We start from the raw sequence: 21,297 nt of genomic DNA, 5'->3' as shown, positions 1-21,297 counted from the left end.
CATCCCTACGCCACAAGGTAGACTCACATGACCTAGACTAACAGGCTGGACAGATAGTGGGGTGGAGGAAGTGGGATTTTTTTTCGGGGATGATGCTCTACTGGACCACAACTCCTTTGTACAGATGACTGGGGCCTCACCACGCCTATATTTATTACATGCTACGGTGAAACCCTACATTAGGACCACATGGGCACCACAACGGACCAAACCTACACAGCATGAACTAGTACATCTTCTATATTACATGGGACCAGGGGGCCATCTGGTGCGTTGGTTGTACACAGGAATAAGGGCACATGAAGCGATTCCACTCTTGACCCTTAGAACAAGTTGGGCAGAGGACTCGGCCACCGAGATTACGGACAAAGCATGGAAAACCATGCTTGAACACCCTAAAAGAGTGTCACATAATGTCAGACTTAAATTTATTCAAGCGATGGTGCTACATAGATCATATCTTACCCCCAAGAACCTACACTGTATGTTCCCGGACTCCCCCTATTGTTGCCCTCGTTGTGGGGAGGAGGAAGCGGACTTCATCCATATGATGTGGTCTTGCCCTTGAGTACGGGGATACAGTGCTGAGGTCTGCAAAGCCCTCTCGACTGACACAACTGCCGGTCCCTAATGAGGTACTGCCTTGCCTTGTGGGACTACGACGACGGTCAGGAAAGCCAAAAGTTAAACTGAGATTCTTAAATCTGGCACTCATTATGGCCATTAGGGTCATAACAATGAGATGGAAGTCTCCCAGATCCCCTATGGTGGCCGCATGGAAGGCGGATTTAGTGCAGTGGGGTCGGGTGGAGGGGGCGGCCCTTCAGAGGGAGGAAGAGAAAGGGCTATGTAAACAACCTATATCACTGGAGTGGGAAGCCATGCTGATCAGCTTAGAAACACTCGACCTAGTCCCAACACAGGTGGCCGGGTCCCGGTGAAGTGTAGGAGTCCCCAGGTACTTTTGAGTTAGAGACCCTTGCTACTGACACAGGCGTTTCCCCTTGTACATACACCCTATTGTCTGAGAATCGCCTTGAGTTACCCCATTGTTGTGGGGGGGCTGGAACGACCAGGAGTGGGCGGGGGGCGGGTTAGGGTTGGCTTGAGTAGTAGGTTTATGAGAGTTCTTGTTTTTTTTTTTTAAATGTATTTATTGAAGATTGCATAGTAAATCACAGCAGGTACATATTATATCGACATTTGTATGTACAAATAAAGCAAGCATTGTGGATTCTGCTGCTGAACCTTTAGGAAGGATGAGATTTTTTTAAACAAACTAGTAAAACAGGCTACTGTCAGTACACAGATGAAGCAAATCTGCCAATCTCAGCATTTTGTACGGAGTTAGGAATATTCTGACAAAGAAACATATCATATGGAGTCAATACACAAAGTGATGGATAAATCTTACATCCATACATATAGACACAGGTGAGTGTTTAACACATCGTCTGCCCAGATTGGGCTGGAACGGCCATATAATTTACAGGTGGTACAGTTGCATAGATATTAATACAAGATAATCCCAATACCTCACCCCACAACTACGCCACCAGGCCATCAGGCTCAGACGGGGGGGACTCCGCTCTGTTTCGTGACCATTGCAAGAACGGCTCCCAGATGTCCCGTGGCCGTGAGGCAGTCGGCATCAGATCCCAATATGCTCCCAGCTGTGTGTGGCCATATGCCACATCCGACAGCCAGTCTGCAAACTTAGGCCGAGTTCTGCGTCCCCATTTCATAGCCACTTGACGTTTAGCATATAATAACAGCAAAGCATGTAATTTCTGACTTTTGGGTTCCGTATTCGCCACCCATCCTAGGATACTGAGGAGCGGGGAAGGACAATCTGCTCTATTCAGAATTTGATTTATAGCTACAAAAATCTCTGACCAGTACTCAGATAGAGCCGAACAGTTCCAAGCTACATGCAAAAAGGAAGCTCCCTCTGCCCCACATCTCCAGCATTTATCATCTTCTCTAATACCCATATGGTGTAGAGCCAGTGGGGTGCAGTAAAACCTGTGTAGAAACTTAAAGTGAATTAATCGAAGTTTGCAATTTGGGGAGAGTTCCAATAGCTGTCTACAACAGAATGACCACTGGTCGTCAGTTAAGGGCGTCTCAAGTTCTTCATTCCACAACTGTAGAGATTTAGGCACCACAATAAGGGACTGCTCCTGCATGGAGTTGTATAAGCGTGTTACCAGTTTCTTCCTGAATGCCCTCGCTAGTATGTTCTCGAGTGCGGTTAGGTGTGGCGGTTCCTCCGGGAACTGGTCCCACATCGCTTTGCATGCAGATTTAAGTTTGTGATATGTGAAGTGTCCCCAAAAGACAAAGACTGGCTCTCCTCCTCGATTTGCAGATCTAAAAATATACCCTCAGGGTACAAATCCGCAAATGTGTACAGCTTAGATCCATCGATGGAGACATCTCCTCCGCCTACTTCCAGGCAGGGGAGCATGGAGTTCTGTTTGAGGGGGATCGCAGGTGCGTATAACAGGGGTAGGGCCGCTTGCCTCTGCAGCTCGTGCCACGCCCAGCGAAGCATGTTAGCCGAGTCAATATCCCTTGTTGGCCTGGGAGTTTTGCGATATAAGGCAACACTTAAGGGTAGTGGAGCCACCGTGTCCAGATCAACCGCCACATGTGGCTGGTAAGGCGTGGGATAAGCCCAGAAGTGCAGGTATTGGGCCTGTGCGCACAGCGCGTATAGTTGCATGTCTGGGGCACCCATGCCCCCCTGTCGTAGCGGCAGTGTTAATAATGCCCATGAGAGTCTAGCCTGGCTCCCAGCCCACACCAAGGACAGTAAGTGAGAACGTAGACAAGTGAAAAAGCATTGCGTTAGTGGGATGGGGATGTTTGCGAAAAGATAAGAGGAATTTGGGCAACACAATCATTTTCACAAGTGCAATTCTACCAGCCAGAGATAAAGGGAGTTTCGACCATATTGCCACCTTACTTTCAAGCCAGGACACTGCCCTTCCAAAATTTAGGGTCCATAGGTCTTGGAGATTGCGGCTGATCCAAATGCCTAGGTTTTTAAACTCATCAGCCTCCCATCGCAAAGGATAATCAGAGTGCACTTCGGAAGTATTATCGGTCAGTGGAAACATTACCGAATTAGACCAATTTATATTAACACCTGACAGCCCCCCGAATTTAACAAATTCCCTCAATAGTGGATTCAGGTTTTCAGCTGGGTTATGCACGTAGAGAGTGACATCGTCAGCGTATAGCGAGATCAGTAAGCTTCTGGAGCTAAGTCCTATACCTCTGGCGGTATGATGTTGCCTAATTCTGGCTGCTAATGGCTCCATGGCAATTGCGAATAATAAAGGGGACAAGGGGCATGCCTGTCTTGTACCCCTGGAAATCGTGAACGGGTCTGATATCATGCCATTTACTCTCACTCTGGCCTTCGGATGAGTGTAGAGTAAGCAAATTTGATTTATGAACAACGGGCTGAATCCCATACGCTCCAGAAAGGTAAAGAGATATGGCCATTCAAGAGAGTCGAATGCCTTTGTGGCATCTAGGAATATCCCTGCTGCTTGTACATCTGGATGCAAATAGTGCAGTACCGAGAATACAGTTCTCAGGTTGTGCGTGGTTGCACGGCCAGGTATAAAACCTGATTGGTCCGGGAGGGCCACCATTGGGAGCAAAGGTTGTAGACGGTCTGCTATTATTTTCGCATAAATTTTCACGTCCACATTAATCAGTGACAAGGGTCTGTATGAGTCAAGGCATTGGTCGTCTTTATCTGGTTTCAGCAATGTTATGACAAGAGCTTCCCTCATAGATTCAGGCAGGGTCCTCACCTCTAGTGCCTCAGCAAACACCTCATGTAGCCGCGGGGCAAGCTCATCCACATAGGTTTTGTAGAATGCTGCCGTAAGGCCATCTGGCCCTGGAGCCTTATTGAGCGGGAGAGCTTTGATAGTTCTGGCGATGTCTTGGACTGTCACAGGGTGGTCCATATACTGCCTATGTGCGTTGTTAAACCACACAAGTGCTATAAATTCTAGATAGGACGCAAGAGCGTCTTGTGGCGCAGCGTGCGAGGAATTATACAAATTGGAATAGTATGTAGTGAACACCTGTAGTATCTCACTTTGCCCCGTTGTCATGACCCCTTCAGTGTCAAGAATGGTGCGCACATGTGTGGGTGGTGCAGAGAAGTTGATCATTCTAGCTAGGGTTCGACTAGGTCTGTCACCTTCGCCATATCTTCGTGCCTCAGCCTGTTTACCCAAGAATTTTAGCTCGCGCTGGGCTTCCTCGGCGAAGTCTAGTAGTTTGGTTTTAATTTTTGAGGCTGTGTCTGGTGTAGGGTCAGCGCAGAAAGATTGCTCAAGTGTTTTGAGCTCACCCTCCAACCCAGCTATGGTGTTTCTGATGACCTTCAAGACCCCCGCCTTGCGTGCTATGCATTGACCCCTTATGACCACTTTAAAGGCGTCCCATAGAACTGCTTCAGTGGTGACGGAACCTTCATTGTTAGCAAAGTAGTCTTATGTCTTGTCTTATCTCTTCAGTGAAGGCTGCATCTTGTAGCGCATGCGGCGGGAGGCGCCAGGTGAAGGCCCTTGTAGGGGCCCCAGGGACTTCTAGTTCTAGTAGGCAGGGAGCATGATCAGAGAAGGAGCGGGCCAAAATTCCAACATCAACAGTCCAGATGGGTACGTCTTGAGATACCAACCAGAAATCCAATCTAGACCAGGCTGCGTGGTGTGCAGAAATGCATGTTCCTAACCTAGTGTGTGCGTTTCGGGATCTCCAAATATCTATTAAAGATCCTTCATTGATTATGTCTCGCAATGCCTGACTGGCGTGTGGATGCAATTGCCTGAATGCACCTTGTCTGTCTAATGAGTCATCTATGACCACTTAAAAGTCACCTCCCCAAATGACCGTTGGGCAGTCTAGAATTGTTATCTGAGCCCACACCTCCCTGAAAAACTCTGGGTCGCACACGTTCGGCCCATATACAGCAGCTAATATCACATTTTTGCCAAGTAGGGTTCCATGTAACACCACATATCTGCCAACTTTGTCACTTATCACCGTGTGTTTTCTCCAGTCAATACCTCTGCGCACAAGTATAGCTACTCCTCCGGCATAATTAGAGAATATAGCTGAGTATGTGGACCCCCATCTTGAATGTTGGAGCCTGGGTGAGGCTGTGGAGTTAATGTGTGTTTCTTGTAAGAAACAGATGTCAATGTTATGCCTTAGTAAATAGCTGTGCATCAATCTAGACTTTCTGCCATCATTTAGGCATCTTATGTTGCATGTTAGAACCTTTGTCACACCAATCGTCCTTCGTCCAAAGCATTTAATGTAAATTCTGATTGACCCATATTAGAACATCAAACCACTGATTCTTGTTCATGTAGCACTGACAACTGGCCAAACTTCCCCGTTCCCCAGACCACCCCCCTCCCACACCAACCCCCCAATCAGGTTGTGTCAAAACCCCCCCCTAACACGCCATCGGCGTTAGAACAGTAAAACCTTTGAATTGCGGGAGACACCCCTCGGAGGTGCGGCATCTCGGGCGTACACCCCTGCTTACACCGGGTGGCTGCACTATTATAAGCTGTTTATCTAGTTTAAGGATCGAATCCACGACCAGGCAACAAGGACCAAAGACAATTGAAATATCACGCATTGTGAAACAAATGTAAAGTCAGTACACAGACCAAAATCCGGACAACCCTTTCCACACGATGCATATCCATAGGAACAGAACAGTATACTTAGTGGGTCCGCCTTAGTAGTACCAGCGGGAGGTGAACTTTACCCAGAGATGACAGCATAGCAGGGCAATTAGACCTCAATCATTATCACTCATTGAACCACCCCCTTCAACCTCAGTTTGAGCTTTCCTCTTCGATTTGGGCCCACACACGTGTTTCGCAAATTTCAGAGCAGATCTGGCATCGAGGAAGTGGTGTGCTGTGCCTTCGTGCATGACCCTTAGTTTTGCCGGGTAAAGGAGGGATTATGGGATCTCAGCCTGAAGCAGCAGCCTCTTGGCTGGCAAAAACTCTTTGCGGGCCGCTTGTACCAGTGGCGTGAAATCTGGATAGAAAGAAATGTTGCTTCCCTTTTGCGTTATCTTTCCCTTCTCCCTTGCCAAACGCAACATTAAATCTCTGTCTTGGTAATTAAGCAGTTTCACTAGAATCGGTCTCGGCGTGGCCCCAACAAGTGGGTTCTTCCCCAATGTTCTGTGCGCCCGCTCTACGGTGAACACCGGAGAGAGGCTCGGGTCAAAGATGTCATGCAGGAGGTCTTTAATGAAGACTTCCATTTTCCCCATTGCTGTGGTCTCTGGAATTCCTGTGACCCTAATGTTACATCTCCGAGAACGCGCCTCTAAAGCATCCACTTTGGCGCACAGTGTCTCAATTCTAGTTTCCAGGTTGGTAATGTGCGTTTTGGTCTCCTGCTGGAATTCACTGCACTCCGTGTTTCGATTTTAAAGACTGTCTAGCCGTGTTTCGTGCGTGGCAACCTGGGATCGCACAGTGTCTAATTGGGCCGTCATTGCATCAAGCTTGGTGTCTATACTTTTGAGGCTCGATCATACCTCCAGCATGAGTGCAGTGACATCTATTTCTGGAAGAGCCTCTTGTGACGAAACTCCTGCATCCATGAGGTCTTGTTCTGCTTGTTTAGACTGTCTTTTTTGTTCAAATGTGAGCTTGGGCTGGCGGGGGTCGCCCTTACCCATGATGTGGTCAGTCCTCACCCACGGCTACTGAGCCTGTAGCTAGATCGACCTTTCGGTATCGTGTGGCCTCAGGATCGCGGAATAGGCACAGCGAGATACAGGTATTGCCAGACAGTCAGGTATCACTCTTTTCCCTCTGGTGGTGTTCTGCCGCATGCACGAGGTCTCCGATCAGGGAGTGTTTCAGGGCAGCGCCACAATCACAGGGGATCCCACGATGTCTTGCAGCAGCCAGGCACCAAAGGAGGAAGGCTACTGCGGGCAGGCTGTCTCCGAGGCCGTGGGCACTCAGCAGATGTAGCTATGGTAGCTCGCTTTGACGAGGTTCGGGAGTTGCGTTATGAAAAGTTATGAGTGGCCCCCTCTGTACCTGGGCATAGGTGGTCGCCGTCTGCAACGCTAGTGGTCGCTCGCCATTTCAGCACAGACCGGCGTAGCGCACGTGCTCTCCGGCTTCCACATGCATAATGCAGGCCGCAATGTGTCCTTGTGTAGTGGGTTTACCATGTACGGCCAAAATCTCTTTCACACGGTGCCAAGCCGCTCAGGCACTCGATATATGCACACAAGATCAGCATCTATATTCTGAGTGCACTCGCGTTGGTTTTCGCGGCGAGACAGCCCAATTCAAAATGGCGGCCCGCCACGCCGCCGATCCATCCAGTCTTGCCGTTTATTCAAGAAGGGGATTTGCGAACCCACCTTTAGGATATATGTGCACGGAGGGAGCCTTTAGCAGAAGCGGCGCTCTTACCCCACCTCCGTGCGTGTGGGCGTGGCGATGTTTCCCTTCTCTCCGCCTCACGAGCGGCCAGGCCTGTGCATCCCTGGGTTCGAGTTGTGACAGGCACACGGGCTTGAACTCCAGCGCCTCCGGACCACAATACGACCTCGCCTCGGTCTAGGCAGCCCGATCCTGTGGATGCTGCAGCTTACGTGTCAGGGCTACAGAACTCAGGTCGATTGTGCCTCGGACCCTGTAAAGTCAGTGGAAGTCGAAATCAGGCATGTGTCACCCGAAACAGCTAGGATTACTGCAGGATTTGTAGAGCAGCCGGCGGAGCTCGCTAGTTAAGCGGCCATTTCGCTGCTTGGTCGGCCACGCCGAGAGTTCTTGTTTAACTATAGATAATGCACTTTGTCGTACTGATACTTGACTTGTACCGAAAACACTCCTCCATTTGTATGTTGAGTTATGACCACGAAATAAGCTCAGCTTCTGCCGAAGTATAATGTAATATGCAGGAAATAGTGATATGCTTTTACTTGTTTTATAGATTGGGGGGGGGGGTAAACTTGAAAAGGATTGTATAATGCTTTGTGACCCGGTGTTTCACCATACAAACTGTGCAATCAATAATAAAGTGTGTTAAAAAAAACACAAAAGAAACAGGCTACCGACATGGCAACGGGGGTTGTCCGCCCTGCATTCGAGTGAGACGACGGTGCGGAACCGATCACTAAGGCATTTCTAGAATCCATATTTGTTGCGCTGAGGGAGGATATCCACACTTACAATTCCGGCAGGCCGCACTGGGAGAGGGAACTAGGCAGAACACGAAGTCACAAAGAATGGGAGGGGATATACTATAGGGCCTGCCATTCAGCATACCACATGGGGCTCACGGAAACCCTCACAAAGGTAGCAACCTACTGGTATTATATCCCAGAGCGTCTTCACTCAATAGACCATACTTGAGAGGTGACATGTTGGCGGGGCTGTGACCACGTAGGCACTTTGGTACACCTATTATGGGAGTGCAAACTTATCCAGCCTTATTGGAATCAGGTGACAGACGAAGTGGATAAACACTTCAATGCAGAAATTCCACGTTTCCCAGCATATGTCCTTTTGGGCCTCTCAAATCCTCTGACTTATCCACTACGATCCCGTAGAGGCCGCCAGATGGCAATTGCGCTAGGTTCGGCGATACAAAATATACTCACACACTGGCGTACCTCCCACATCACAACCTTCACAGGCTGGCTACTTCGCCTGTGGCATGTTCTCGGACTGGAGAAGCTGACATTGACAATAGCAGGGGAGGGGTCCAAATATGTTGAATTGTGGTAACCCTTTCTGTCCCTTTTAGCCTCTGAATTCCAGGAAGTCATCTGCCTCCGCTTACTGCGCCTCTCTGATACACAACAGACGGAGAAGTGATTAAGGCCAAGTACAGTTTCAGACAGCTTAGGAAGTGGACAAGGAGCACGGGTGGGGGGTGGTGTGGGAGGGTGGGGGCGGGGGGGTTTACAACGTTTTTTCTCCCTATAATTTCCATTTTATGCAAGGTTTTCCTGCTTTGGTACAAGTCCAATGTTATGCTTGCTGACCTGGCTTGACCTTTTAAGCCATATGCTACGCAATGTTGATATGACAGCTAAACCTGCATGATTATATCTGTGTATGGTGAAATTTCAATAAAGAGATTTAAACCATAAATGCAATCAGAAAGAGAGGAGCATTCATGAGCTTGGTTCAATGTACCAGTTTTAAGGCATCAAAGACAGACATACTTGATGATTCGCTAAAGCTATGTTGCAAGATGCGGAGCCTCACCCAACCTAATAGACCAAGGGAAGGTTTAGTCCTCAACGGGCTGTCAGCACCTGGGTGGTGAATGTCACATCCTTGGACCTTACACTGTATCCAATCGTAACAAGTTAATTGATATCAAAACAAAGAGGATTGTATGACCTGGAGCAATCACTATATTGGGGCTTTCGAGCAATGTTGTGTTTGATGAGTGGATGTGACCTAAACAAAGTAAGGGGGGCAACCATGGAATGGAAAATATGCTGAACTTCTTTATGAGCTGAATTAAAGTTAGTACGATGCCAGGTTTTTGAGTCCCTTTACTAAACTTAACTCTTCTTATTCAAAATGAAATCAAACATCTCCTGTGTTATTCAAGTCTAATTGCTTTCTTTCTATTTATTTGTTATTCTTTTTTTTTATTTGGAGAGTTTATACAAAGTACAAAAAATATACGTTCATGAGCAATTTTAAATACAAATATAGCTAATATATATTTACACAAGAAGTTCTATTTCAGAATTTCATAAGTATATACAATACAAATAAAAATCTCTAATCAGTTAAATTCTAACAAGAGACAAGACCTAAAATCATGATTCAGCCTGATCCCTTACGCGACAGATTGCTTTATAATCCATTTTTTCATAGGGGCCCAGATTGCCCTGCCTCTCCTACTTGCATCTCGCCTTTACATTTATATAGGGATTTATCAAGGTGATACATAACCAGCAAACAACTTGAAATAAAAACAAACTTTTTCTTCCGATGGTCAACTTGTGCCTTCTCATCGCATCCTAACAACATTAGCGTTGGGGTTATACTGATTGTAGTCTACAGCTGCTGATAAAAATTCCTCTATTTGCTTTTTAAGGGGTCCCAATTTCTCACAGATATAAAACATGTGTATTGTGTCTGCTGGCCCTTGATCACAACGAGGACATTTATCATCTTCTCTTTTCCCAACCGATTAAGTTTTGCGGGAGTGAATTAGAGCTTGTATATCATGTAGTAATGTTGGGCTTTTAGGTTGGCTGCGAGGAATGTCCCTTTAGCTAAAGCTAGTGATTTATACAAATCAACGTCAGGGTCTCCTGATCTAGTGGCCCATTTAGTTTCTAATGCCTCCAGATCATCAGGGAGTGTGTCTATCAAAACTTTATATATGTTTTTGATTTTTATCTGGGGCTGACACATGGCCTCTATTAGAAGAATCCTGCTCACGGAGATCCCCTCTTCATTGATTTGATTTAAAAAAACTGGTAAGCTATTTATATTTAAAATGTGTTTCAGCTGCTATACCATATCTTTGCTGCAACTCAGAGAACGACCGCCTCTGTTCAATTAAATAAAGATCTCCCACCTTCAGGATTCCCTTTTCCTCCCATTGCCTACCCAGTTTATCATAAGCTAATTAGGGAAAAAGAGGAGATCACCACAGTGGTGTATATCTGTTGTACTTTGATTTTTTGCATGAGCACTACCATTCTTCTCCATATTTTCCAGATTGCTATTACAACCGTAAATCTAGTCTTTTTGTAATAGCTTGCCTCTATCTGTCGAAGAAGTACTCCCTGTGCAGTTATCCCTATGGCTAGCTCATATATCGAGGAGAGGTCTCCGTTCACATCCTGGTGTCTGTCCCCAATGCCTGATGAGATCACGAAAGCCATTTGTTGTAAAAAAGTTGCATATTAGCAGTATCTAAGATTGGGACCGGACCATCCACCTCAAAATTGTGGTAATGTTAAAAATTTAAGAAATCGTCAAATTTTTGAGTATTTCCAAACAAAACTGCTAAAAATACTATCCAGTTTCTTAAAAAATAAATCTTCAATTTCTAGAGGAATGGACCCTTAACATATATAGGACCTTAGGGAGCATAACCATCTTGAGTATATTGCATCGTCCTAGAAGTGATAGGTGAAGTCTATCTAAACACTGTAGACCCATACTAATCTTATCTATCATCGGTAGCATATTTATTTTCCAGATGGAGTCTACGTTAGTCTTCGAGGATCATTGCAGGGAGTTTTAGAATACATAAAATCTGGGTTTTTCCTGTGTTTAACAGATAGCCGGATTTGCGTCCATACTCACTGGCTAATTTTAAAATTTGGGTAATTGCTTTTTCTGGGTCGGTAGTTACCACCGCCAGATCGTCGGCATAGGCCATTATCTTGGAGTCATAGCTGTTGCAGATGACTGGCGTGATTATCTGATCTTGAAGAATTTACTCTATAAAAATATCAATATAAAGGGCAAAAAATATAGAAGAGCTGGGGCAACCCTGTCTTGTCCCTCTTGCAATGTCGATAGAGTTTGATTCTTGACCCTATATGTTTAGTCTTGGGTATGGTCTATGATACATTGCCTGTATAGCGGTTGTAAAGCCGAGCCCAAAAATTCTCTTTACCATAGTCGCCCACTCATATTGCCATGAGACACGGTCAAATGCCTTCTCGGCGTCTAGGAGGATCATAGCCATCTTCTCACCGATTGTCTCAGTTATATCAAACAGGGCTATAGCACGTCTGATATGGTCTGTTGTGCCTCTTGTTGGTATAAAGTCATGCTGCCATTGTGAGACTAGATGAGCTATGATCCCCCTAGCTGAGCCGCGAGAATTTTTGAGTACTATTTAGTATCAACGTTCATGAGGGATATGGGTCTGTATGATGCAGGGTTATCAGAGGGTTTCCCGAGTCTAATTGCTTTCAATGGACAATAGTTTTTTTAACCCGTTCTATGCTCATGACGGAGCCGCTCCGTCATGAGCCTCGGTTGAGCTGTGCTCATGACGGAGCGGTTCCGTCATGGCCCGCTCGGCGCGCCTGCGCTGGACATTCCATTGAGCGGGGCGGGCCATGAAGGAACCCCTCCGTCACGAGCACAGCTCAACCGCGGCTCGTGACGGAGCCGCTCCGTCACGAGCATGCGAGCGCCGCTCGGCCGCCCCGCCCCCTTTGCACTGCGGAGGAATTCCCGCCGCAGCGAAGGGGTTAAAGACCTCCTCTAGTTAACACATGCATGCACAGTATGTTAGTAGAAAAGGAAGGTCAGTTGTTGCAAACTGCTGGATGGCACTTTGCACATGAGGAAACTGCAAGAATTGTGTCAACATATTGATCTTAAACAAGAAAAAAGAGAACTCTACTAAGAATCACCTAAAAAGGTATGCCAACGTGTAAATTAATAACTTGCAGCAAAAAAATTATGCCTAAACCTCTGCCACTGATGAATTACCTGATGACAGGTAATTTCTGGCAGCGGGAACTGGCAAGGGTGCACATCTGTTCAGGGGAAGAGATCATCATAGAATTCACATATAAGATCAGGACTGCACAACTACATGCATTAACATTTTTGAAAAATAGTTACTGGACTTGTCAGCTAAAAGGGAAGTCACACATTAATTGGGATTGTAGAAATATTTTAAAACAGAGCTTATTAGCACTTATTAGTACTTACTTGGTCAAGCACATCTTTTTTTGCTGAGCGCCACATTATCCGAGCAATGATTTGGTACAAGGGTTGAGGATTTTTCCGGCAGTAAGGTCGATATAAGAGCTGCTCCCACCAGTGCCTGACCCAAAAAGGATCAATCCCAAGAAACAGTACAAGTCCATACAAATCTAGAAACAATTAGTAAAAGCAATGAGAAACAGGCTATCTCTACTTTCTGTATAGAGTAAAAGAGTATGTGTGTAACAATAAAACATGCCACCTTATACACTTTAACTTTTCACACAAAGTCTTTCCACATTCCAAAGCATCAGGCAATTTCAGAACACATTCCTCCACAGACCCCAATGAGGGAGCTGCTGCATAAGCAGCAGAGCTAGCCACAGAAGCTAGGCAACAAGACATCAAGAGGACCATATGATGTGTGATAAGTAATGCTACCTAGGAATAGATAAAGTTCCCAATTAACATAAGTTAAATTTCCTATGATGCCACATGCCATATATACGACTATAGCTTCCTTTGGAAGCAGCCACAGACCCTTCCCCCCCAATGCACTCCCCAAGTTAGGAGAAACAGGGATCCTCTGGGTCATGCTCAGGTGCACCACAATCGACTCATATAATTCACAAGGCTGAAGCTAACCCTTGGAATAAAGGAGGCACTGTTTAAAAGCAGTCTTTAATACTTACTGAAATTCTTCTTTAAGAATTGCTCATCTGCAATACTGGAATAGAAGAGTGGATTCGCTTCCTGTGTGACCTTTGAAAACTTAATACAAGGGCACTCTTGGGTGCCTTTACTTGGTACAAACATAAACATTTACTTAATTCCAAGGATCTTCCACCAGTGTTAGACAGGGAGGAAAGGCACATGAACAGCAGGCTTAAAACCTGCATACCTTTACCAATTACCCCATTCATATGAAGCTATATAGGAGCACAAGAAATGGAACACATACAGATAGCCAGTGCAGTGGACACACGTTAAAGACAGGGAAGCTGGAGAGAGTAAAAAGGAAAGAGACAAAAGTGAACAATGGAATCTCAAATGGTCCTTCAGACATTATGCAAAGAGCTTTAACTTGTTTTACCTCTTTCTTAATCAGAAGAGAGACTGAAGAATATTTGCATGCCACATTCTAGGAGGCAGACAGAACCTGACAATTCCCAGTATAACAGGGGGTCACAGGTACTTTCGGGAACACGTTAATTGGTTGTACCTACAGCAGGTTGGTTGGGTAGGTGGGCCATTGGGAGGCTTGAAACTGCTGAAACTGATATGTATCTGTGTATGCCAACCCACATACTATGTATACTGTAATGTTTTGCTGAAGCATGTGTTTAATGGTTAATAAAAATTGTTTAAAAAAATTCTTGGAGGCAAAGTAACACGCAGAACTGGTTCCATATAAAAGGCAAACCAAAAGCTAATATGGCGAACACATTGAGATAATTTTACTACAGCCAGCAGAAGAACAACTACTGAGAACATGGCCATTAAAACACTGGACTCTCCAAACTACAGAAGCTTTAGTGCACCCGTAGCAAGAGATTGAGATCCTTTCGGAGACCCAAATGTCTTCAAGGTCCGAAAACCTCCCTAAAGAAATAAAAACAATCTACTTTCTCTTAAAGAATTAAAACATACTCTACTCCACACAACCATAAACCTTATTGATATGTTACAAAGTATTTCCAAAATGGTGTGGCAAACAGAGTAGTCATCAAGCCAGAAACTATGCTGGATACAGTAAAGCACAGCATTGCACAGCACAGCTTAAAAACAATGGCCTGGCATGGAGTGGGATGCAGGTCTCTGATGCTCTGCTCCACATCGTCCTAATCAGCTACTATCCGTACCTCAACTCGGTCCCCAAATAACCAGAGGGTACCCCTGGGGACCGGCCTGCACCTCCAAACGCCCCTATCGGGCAGCCGAGAGGAGTACATAAAAGCGTCAGTGGCTGGGCTTGGACAAGCCATGCGCTCCCGCCTGCCATCTTGGATCCCTGGAGCAGCTGCACGGCCTTGGGAGAAACGATGGGGCCAACCGCATTTCAAAATGAACAAAGGCTCCCACTAGGAGAGAAGCGAGATCAGCAGAGGTTGCACTCCTGGGACTGGTAAGGCACCTGCTTGAACAGACCCACCTCCCAACATTGAGCCCCGTAACGGAACAGAGTGGTAGGCCTGTTTACCACACGGGGTCCCCCTTACAAGCGCCATCCGCTCCAGCCTCCAGAGACTTTCAGGTGCAGAATTGTCTGGCAGCGGAATCAGCCCAGGCACACGGTGGTCTGGGGCACAGATCTGGACCATGGCTGAGGACCTTCTGGGCAGAGTTACTTATTGATCCACACCTAGGGGAGCTGCACAAGCCTCCAGCAAGCTGCGGAAAACGGGAGTTGCTGCAGACAGATCTCATGGCCGGAGGCTGACCCAGGAGGAGTCGAGGCCCCTCACTTCTCAATCTGGACCCTGTGAGACAACTCCAGGAACATATGAGGGCCCCAACCTCCTGAAGCCCACCAGCAGCGAGTAGGACGCCCCCGCAACATCACACCCCGCCCCCCAAATGCCTCTATTGCCCATGATCCCTCGATTGGAGAAGCCCTTCCTTGCGCCCAGAAGCTTTATTTGGCAGCATCAAATCTAGGTACCTGATCAAAGGGACCCGCCCACCCTATACAACAGTGTAACATAGCATAGCACAGGGCTGACATGCTTCCCATTCCACAGCATCGGGCACATAGAACCCTATTCCCAATATCACGTACGTAAGGCGCCACGGATATTCTCACCTGGGTCCATTCTCTAGAATGACACAGAGGAGATAATGCATAAGGCCAAAGTGAAAGTGGAAATCATTTCCAGGGGCTCAACTATCCAACTCACCAAAACCTAGCATCAAACACCCTCACAAAATGTAGAGACTTCAAGCCTGTCATGGACTTAGTTAAGGGAGCACCGCATCATGTACCAGTGCAGGCACTCATTCAGTAAAATCGTCGCCTGGAAAAGAACCATCAGAGAAATACGTTCACTACTGGAGGCCAAAAAACTGTTGGGGATCACAGCAGAAGGGGGCACCAATGACAGTGACTTGAATACCCCGAGCAAACGACCTGACTGGCACGACAAATGGCACACAATCACCCGGCCTTCCATGCACTGAGGCGGCAGGACACGATCCTCTGAAGCAGTAAAAGCAGAGGTCATAATTGAGTGAGATTACATTTATAAAGCACAATGGCTACCCGGAGGCCTCCCAGCGCTACGGACGGGTACAGGAGACAGAACAGTGAGAGATGAATACAGATCTAAAAGAGCCAGGTTTTTAGGAGCTTTCGTAACTTGAGCAGATTGGGCTCTCCGCAAATGAAGTGGCAGGGCATTCCAACTGATGGCAGCAATTTTAAGAAAAGGAGCGCCCACCACATCTAGCTCTCCTTATTCTGGGTTGTAGGGAAAGAAAAGAGGCAGTTGAACAAAGGGCTCCCCTAGGTTGCTAGGGACTGATAAGGGGTTGGAGAACGGCCAGGCCGTTTTTCCAGAAGTCTTTATGGGCCAGGCAGATTGCCTTAAACTGAATCCTTTCCCTGATCAGCAGCCAGTGCAAGCTCCTTAGAGCTTGTTTTGCGGAATACCATCGTGGAATCTGGAGGAGTCTGTGGTTAGCACAGTTTTGAATAATCTGGAGTTTATTGATGGTGTACTGTGGAGCTCCCAGATATAAGGCATTCTCATAATCCAAGCTAGAGAGAATTAGAGCTTAGACCCATGATCTTTCTGGCCTGGAAGGGGAGGAGAGGAAGGACCTTCTGAAGCATCCTTAGAAGGCCAAAGCAAGTTGCTGAAAGCTTCGCTGCCTGATGATTAAAAGTGAGGGAACGGTCGAGCCAGATACCAAGGCTTTTGGGGCTGGGACCAGTCCTAGGCAGTTGTGCCAAAGTGATACAGGCTTGAAGGAAGAGGAGTTGCCCAAGAGCATAAGCTCCGTCTTGTCCCATTATGTTTAAGGCATGAGAGTTCCATCCACTTGGCAACCTCCTCTAGGCAGCAGCCTAGGGTGCTGGATAACCCCGCGGGGTGGTTAAGTGCCACCACGAGCTGGGCGACATCTGCATAGGTGAGGATTTTTAGGTCAAATGGATGGACAATCTCTGCCAAAGGTCTCATGTATACATTAAACAGCGTGGGACTCAGGGCAGAGCTGAGAGGCAACTGGTTGGAAACAACATCTCCCTCAAAAACCTTAAAGGAGCGTTCACTGAGAAAGGACTGCAGCCAGGCTACTGCAGGGCCGGACACTCTCCAGATTCTATAGTCTGAGAATCAGTGTATTATGGTTAACAGTGTCAAATGCGCACTGAGATCGAGAAGGATAATTGCCTCAGTGCCCCCTTGATCTAAGATCCTTCTTGCTTCCTCTGTCACCACAAAAAGGGCGGCCTCAGTGCCAAGCTGTGGACGGAACCCAGTCTGGGAGGGGTGAATACATGAATACAGAACTCCCCTTGAGATCTGAGCACTCACTTGCTGACCACTCACCAGCAGACCAGTGACTGAACTGCTCCAACAACCCAGGTGCTTATCCTAGTGAGCCTACCACGACAGGCTGAGATGTAGCCTGCGGCATGTAGTCTTACATCACTATCACAATGCACTATACTCCTATTTTTGTGCCACGCTATGGGGGGTTCCCCCCGACCCCCTCAATTCCTGCACTCACCATCTGCCAAACCCCCACCAATACTAGGTCTCATCTGCAGGGAAAACAGTAGGAAATGCAATATTATGTAAAACCCATGTGGGACAGCAACAATAATATGTGCCCAAAGGTAAGGAGTGTCGCTACATCAAACTCCAAGTACAAAGAGCATGCACACAACTGATTTTCCTTAATATAAATGCCTTCCTTTGCTCCCTCTTTAGGAAGCAACTAAAAGATGCTATGGGTGACATCTTAGCAGGGGCAATCAATAACCTGATGTGGGATACTACGCAGGACATAAGTTAAGCCTCATACCAGGGAACCAAGGCGATGTCAGTCATGCTAAAAAAAGAAGTCACTGAACTAGGCCTGGTTGACATCTGTTTTTTTTCCAACTTACCAATAGGGACTACTCTATCATTCCCACGTTCATAACTCATACTCTAGAATCAAACACATTCATAACCCACTCAATTCTAAGACATATAGGCTCGGTGGAGATGCTTGATATATCTGTATAGGACCGGGCACATGTCGAGCTACTCTCTGGTCAAGCGGCCACGGACCTCAACTAGAACAGAAACGTTGGATCCTGTAACCCAACTTCGAGAGACCAAGTAAACAGGGTGACCGTAGCGATAGCGATTATGCCATTATGGATTATTTCTCAACCAAAAAACCCTGATGTCTCTCTGCACATTATGAGATTCTTTCAAGGCAACAATATGAAGCACCCTCATTACACTCAAAATTGACAGAGCTAGAGAATTCCGACTGTTCAAAAGCAACCTGACTGCTGAAATAAAGGTGCTCGAATGCCTAGACAGCCAGAACCCCTCCAGGGCATCCCATAGAAACCTTGGCCTACAAACACAGCCTACTTAGAGCACACAAAACAAACAGCACTGAAAGCTCACTATTATAACTAAAACAGCACTTCTACAACAAGGGAGACAAGGTGGGGACACTCCTTGCATGCACGATATGCCTCCAACAGGTTAAAAGCACATATGGCAATCGTCAAGGGGTGGGGCAAGACGGCACCTGTGCAACAAGAGAACCAGCAAAACAGAAGGAGTTCCAGGACTTCTACCAATCCCTTTACAAACAGGGCAGTGAACATCCACAAGACATTCAGGCTAACTTACAAGCATGCAACTGGGCGCCTATATCCCCCATACACCATGACCTCCTTGAAGCACCAATAGACCCTGAATAAATCCAAGAGGCCCTTCGGGCACTCCCCGCCGGGAAGGCCCTGGGACCTGATGGCCTTTTTGTATCGTTCTACAAACTCTTTCTGCTACCAATCCTGGACCAACGTACCCCCCCCCCCTCTTTAACACCTTCATACCTGCCACAAGCTTAACCCCCACGTGCTAAGCAGAAGTGGTGCTTATGCCGAAACCCGGGAAGGGCCTTGCCATATGCACCTCATACTGCCCCATAGCAATACTTAATACGATACCGAACTATACATCCCGATTCTCACCCAGCGCCTGGAACCACTACTTCCCAACCTATTCGACCCAGAACAGGTAAAATTCATTCACAACCAACAGGAAGCTGACAACAATAAACACCTGTCCCACCTAAAAGAAAAAGCGCATAAACACAATAAACCTTCCCTGCTTCTGTTCTATCTCTAGATGCAGAGAAGGCTTTTGATCAGTAAGTGAGGTCTTCTTGAGGAAGGTCCTGTAAAAGATCACAGTGGGTCCTAAGATGATTGATATAAGGGGGGCGGGGCCACGGAGGCGACCGCGATGGCCGCTTCTGCTTGAAGCACCGCTGATCGGGCCCAGTTTTTCCTCCCCGACGCATGTAGGGGGCACTGATAGTTGCACAGACGCTGCACGAGGACTCCCGGAGGCCATGGAGCACATGCCGACGCCCGGCGGGTCCGGCTGGGACCCCTGTGAGCAGCACCTGGAGGATCTCTGCCCGGGACCGGTGCAGCCTTCCAGCCTTCGCCAGATGGCGCAGCTGCGGCGGGCGCAGTGAGTGGAGGCCCCTGCGGGGCTCTGGCACTGCCCCGTGCTCCTTACCGTGGGCCCTTCTCCCCCCTGCCCCCCCTGCTGCGATACTTCCGGGTCCCGCTTGCCCGCGCGGTGCTCCTGGGGCTGCTGAGGCCTTCGGGACTCGATCGCGCCGGGCCTCGATTTTTGGTCTTGGTGGGGGGCGTGGCAGGCTTGTGGGGAGGGCCCGGTCCGATACATCGGAGCTGGGGTGGCGCTGGACCCCGTTGTGTGTGCGGACTCTCCCTCGACCCTATCTCCTTCTAGCTAGCCCTGAATGGGGTGGATTCTACAGCGGGGTTCTGCATTGACTTGCCCCCCGGCACCCTGGCATTGTGAGCGGGCAGATGTGGGTGGATTTGGGCTCGGCCTGAGCTCTGTGGTTGGCGCTTGTATTCTGCATCGGCTTGTGTGGGGCAATCTTTGAACCTTGCTCCTCATTCCTCATTCATCGCCCGCAGGCTGACTTTCTCATGTGGTGCTTTGGGCCCCTGTACCGGATGGTGAGAGTCTGAAGTTTTGGGATCCATCAGGGGCTCCACCTGAATATTTCTGGCTACACGCTTCAACTCCATTCTGCGGGGAGGCCCTGACTGGTCGCTTCTTATCCCCTGTTGTAGATATTGTGCTGTCATCTCCTGGTCTTTACTGGTCCGGCTTGTTTCACGCTCACGCAATCTCCCCCCTCTTCCATGATGGTGAGGAAGGACGCTAAGCAGAGCAAGTTACAGTTTGATAAAGTGCCGGGTGCGGCATCGGAGGCTCCCCTGGACCTTACTGATGGGGCCGCAGGTCAGGATGACTCCGGTGACGCCACCTCCCTGGCCACAGCCATGCTGGCGGAGATGCGATCGGGTTTTAAGGCGTTGGATGGCCGTTTCGACGACCTAGACAAGAAGCTGGCGGATATGGGCTCCAAGATCCAGGCACACGACCGCCGACTTGATGTGGTGGAAGCGAGGGTGTCGGACATCGAGGACGGAGCGTCGACATCCTTGAAACGGCTTGACAGAATGGAAAGAATCCTCAAGGAAGTGGCAATCAAGAATAAGGATTTGGAAGCTCGTAGTCGCCGAAACAACGTCCGAATTATTTGTGTGCCAGAGACGACATCTACGGGGCGCATTGATATCTTTGTGGAGCAGCTGCTAATTGATCTGTTCGGCAGAGAAACCATCACACAGGGATTTGTGGTCGAACGCGCTCACAGGTAGCTTGGCCCTCGTCCTAGACCAGGCCTCCCCCCGCGGCCCATCATTACCAGGCTTATGTACTTAAGGGACAGGGATGCAGCTTTGAAATCGGCCCTCGACACAGGTGACGTCAACTGGCAGGGTAACAAACTGGCCTTCTTTCCGGACTTTACTGTTATGGTTCAAGAGGCAAGGCGCAAGTACAATGGAGTCAAGGCCACTATTAAAAATTTGGGTCTTCGGTATGGCATGTTGTATCCTGCCAGATTGAGAGTTGATGTGAACGGCAAGCCTCGCATATTTGACACTCAAACAGAATTTTGCCAATCCTATAAGAGAAATCGCTCTGGCCGCCAGCGGAGCCTCTTCCACCTTCTCCACCCCCCAGTACCTCGCAGGACAGTGTTGACCCTTTTCTCTCAAACAGGGAATGGCTAACTCCCCTCATTTACTGATTCAATACTTTTTCTAATGCCCGATCGGTGTGGCGTTGCCACGTCCCACGGTGTGTACCTCTTATTTCTTAGTGGATATCTTATCACTATTCTGTGCTTGTTTGATTCCTGCATTCAGTTTATTATGCTCATCGCACAGATTTTTTGTTTACAGGGGAGG

At 47.7% G+C, this 21,297-nt stretch overlaps 1 protein-coding gene across 1 annotated transcript in view; it reads right to left on the bottom strand.

Moving 5' to 3' along the window:
• Positions 1 to 21,297, bottom strand: part of SHPRH (SNF2 histone linker PHD RING helicase) — a 759,436-nt gene that overhangs the window by 336,884 nt on the left and 401,255 nt on the right. The window contains exon 12 of the mRNA XM_086927277.1: positions 12,762 to 12,925. Coding sequence (XP_086783403.1) covers positions 12,762 to 12,925 — 164 coding nt within the window. The remainder of the gene's footprint in view (positions 1 to 12,761; positions 12,926 to 21,297) is intronic.

Source organism: Lissotriton vulgaris, chromosome 6 (assembly GCF_964263255.1).
Source record: "Lissotriton vulgaris chromosome 6, aLisVul1.2, whole genome shotgun sequence".
In the NCBI taxonomy this organism is placed as follows: Eukaryota; Metazoa; Chordata; class Amphibia; order Caudata; family Salamandridae; genus Lissotriton; species Lissotriton vulgaris.
The sequence above is the reverse complement of the archived record's forward strand: the minus strand, read 5'-3'. Positions and strand labels throughout refer to the sequence as shown.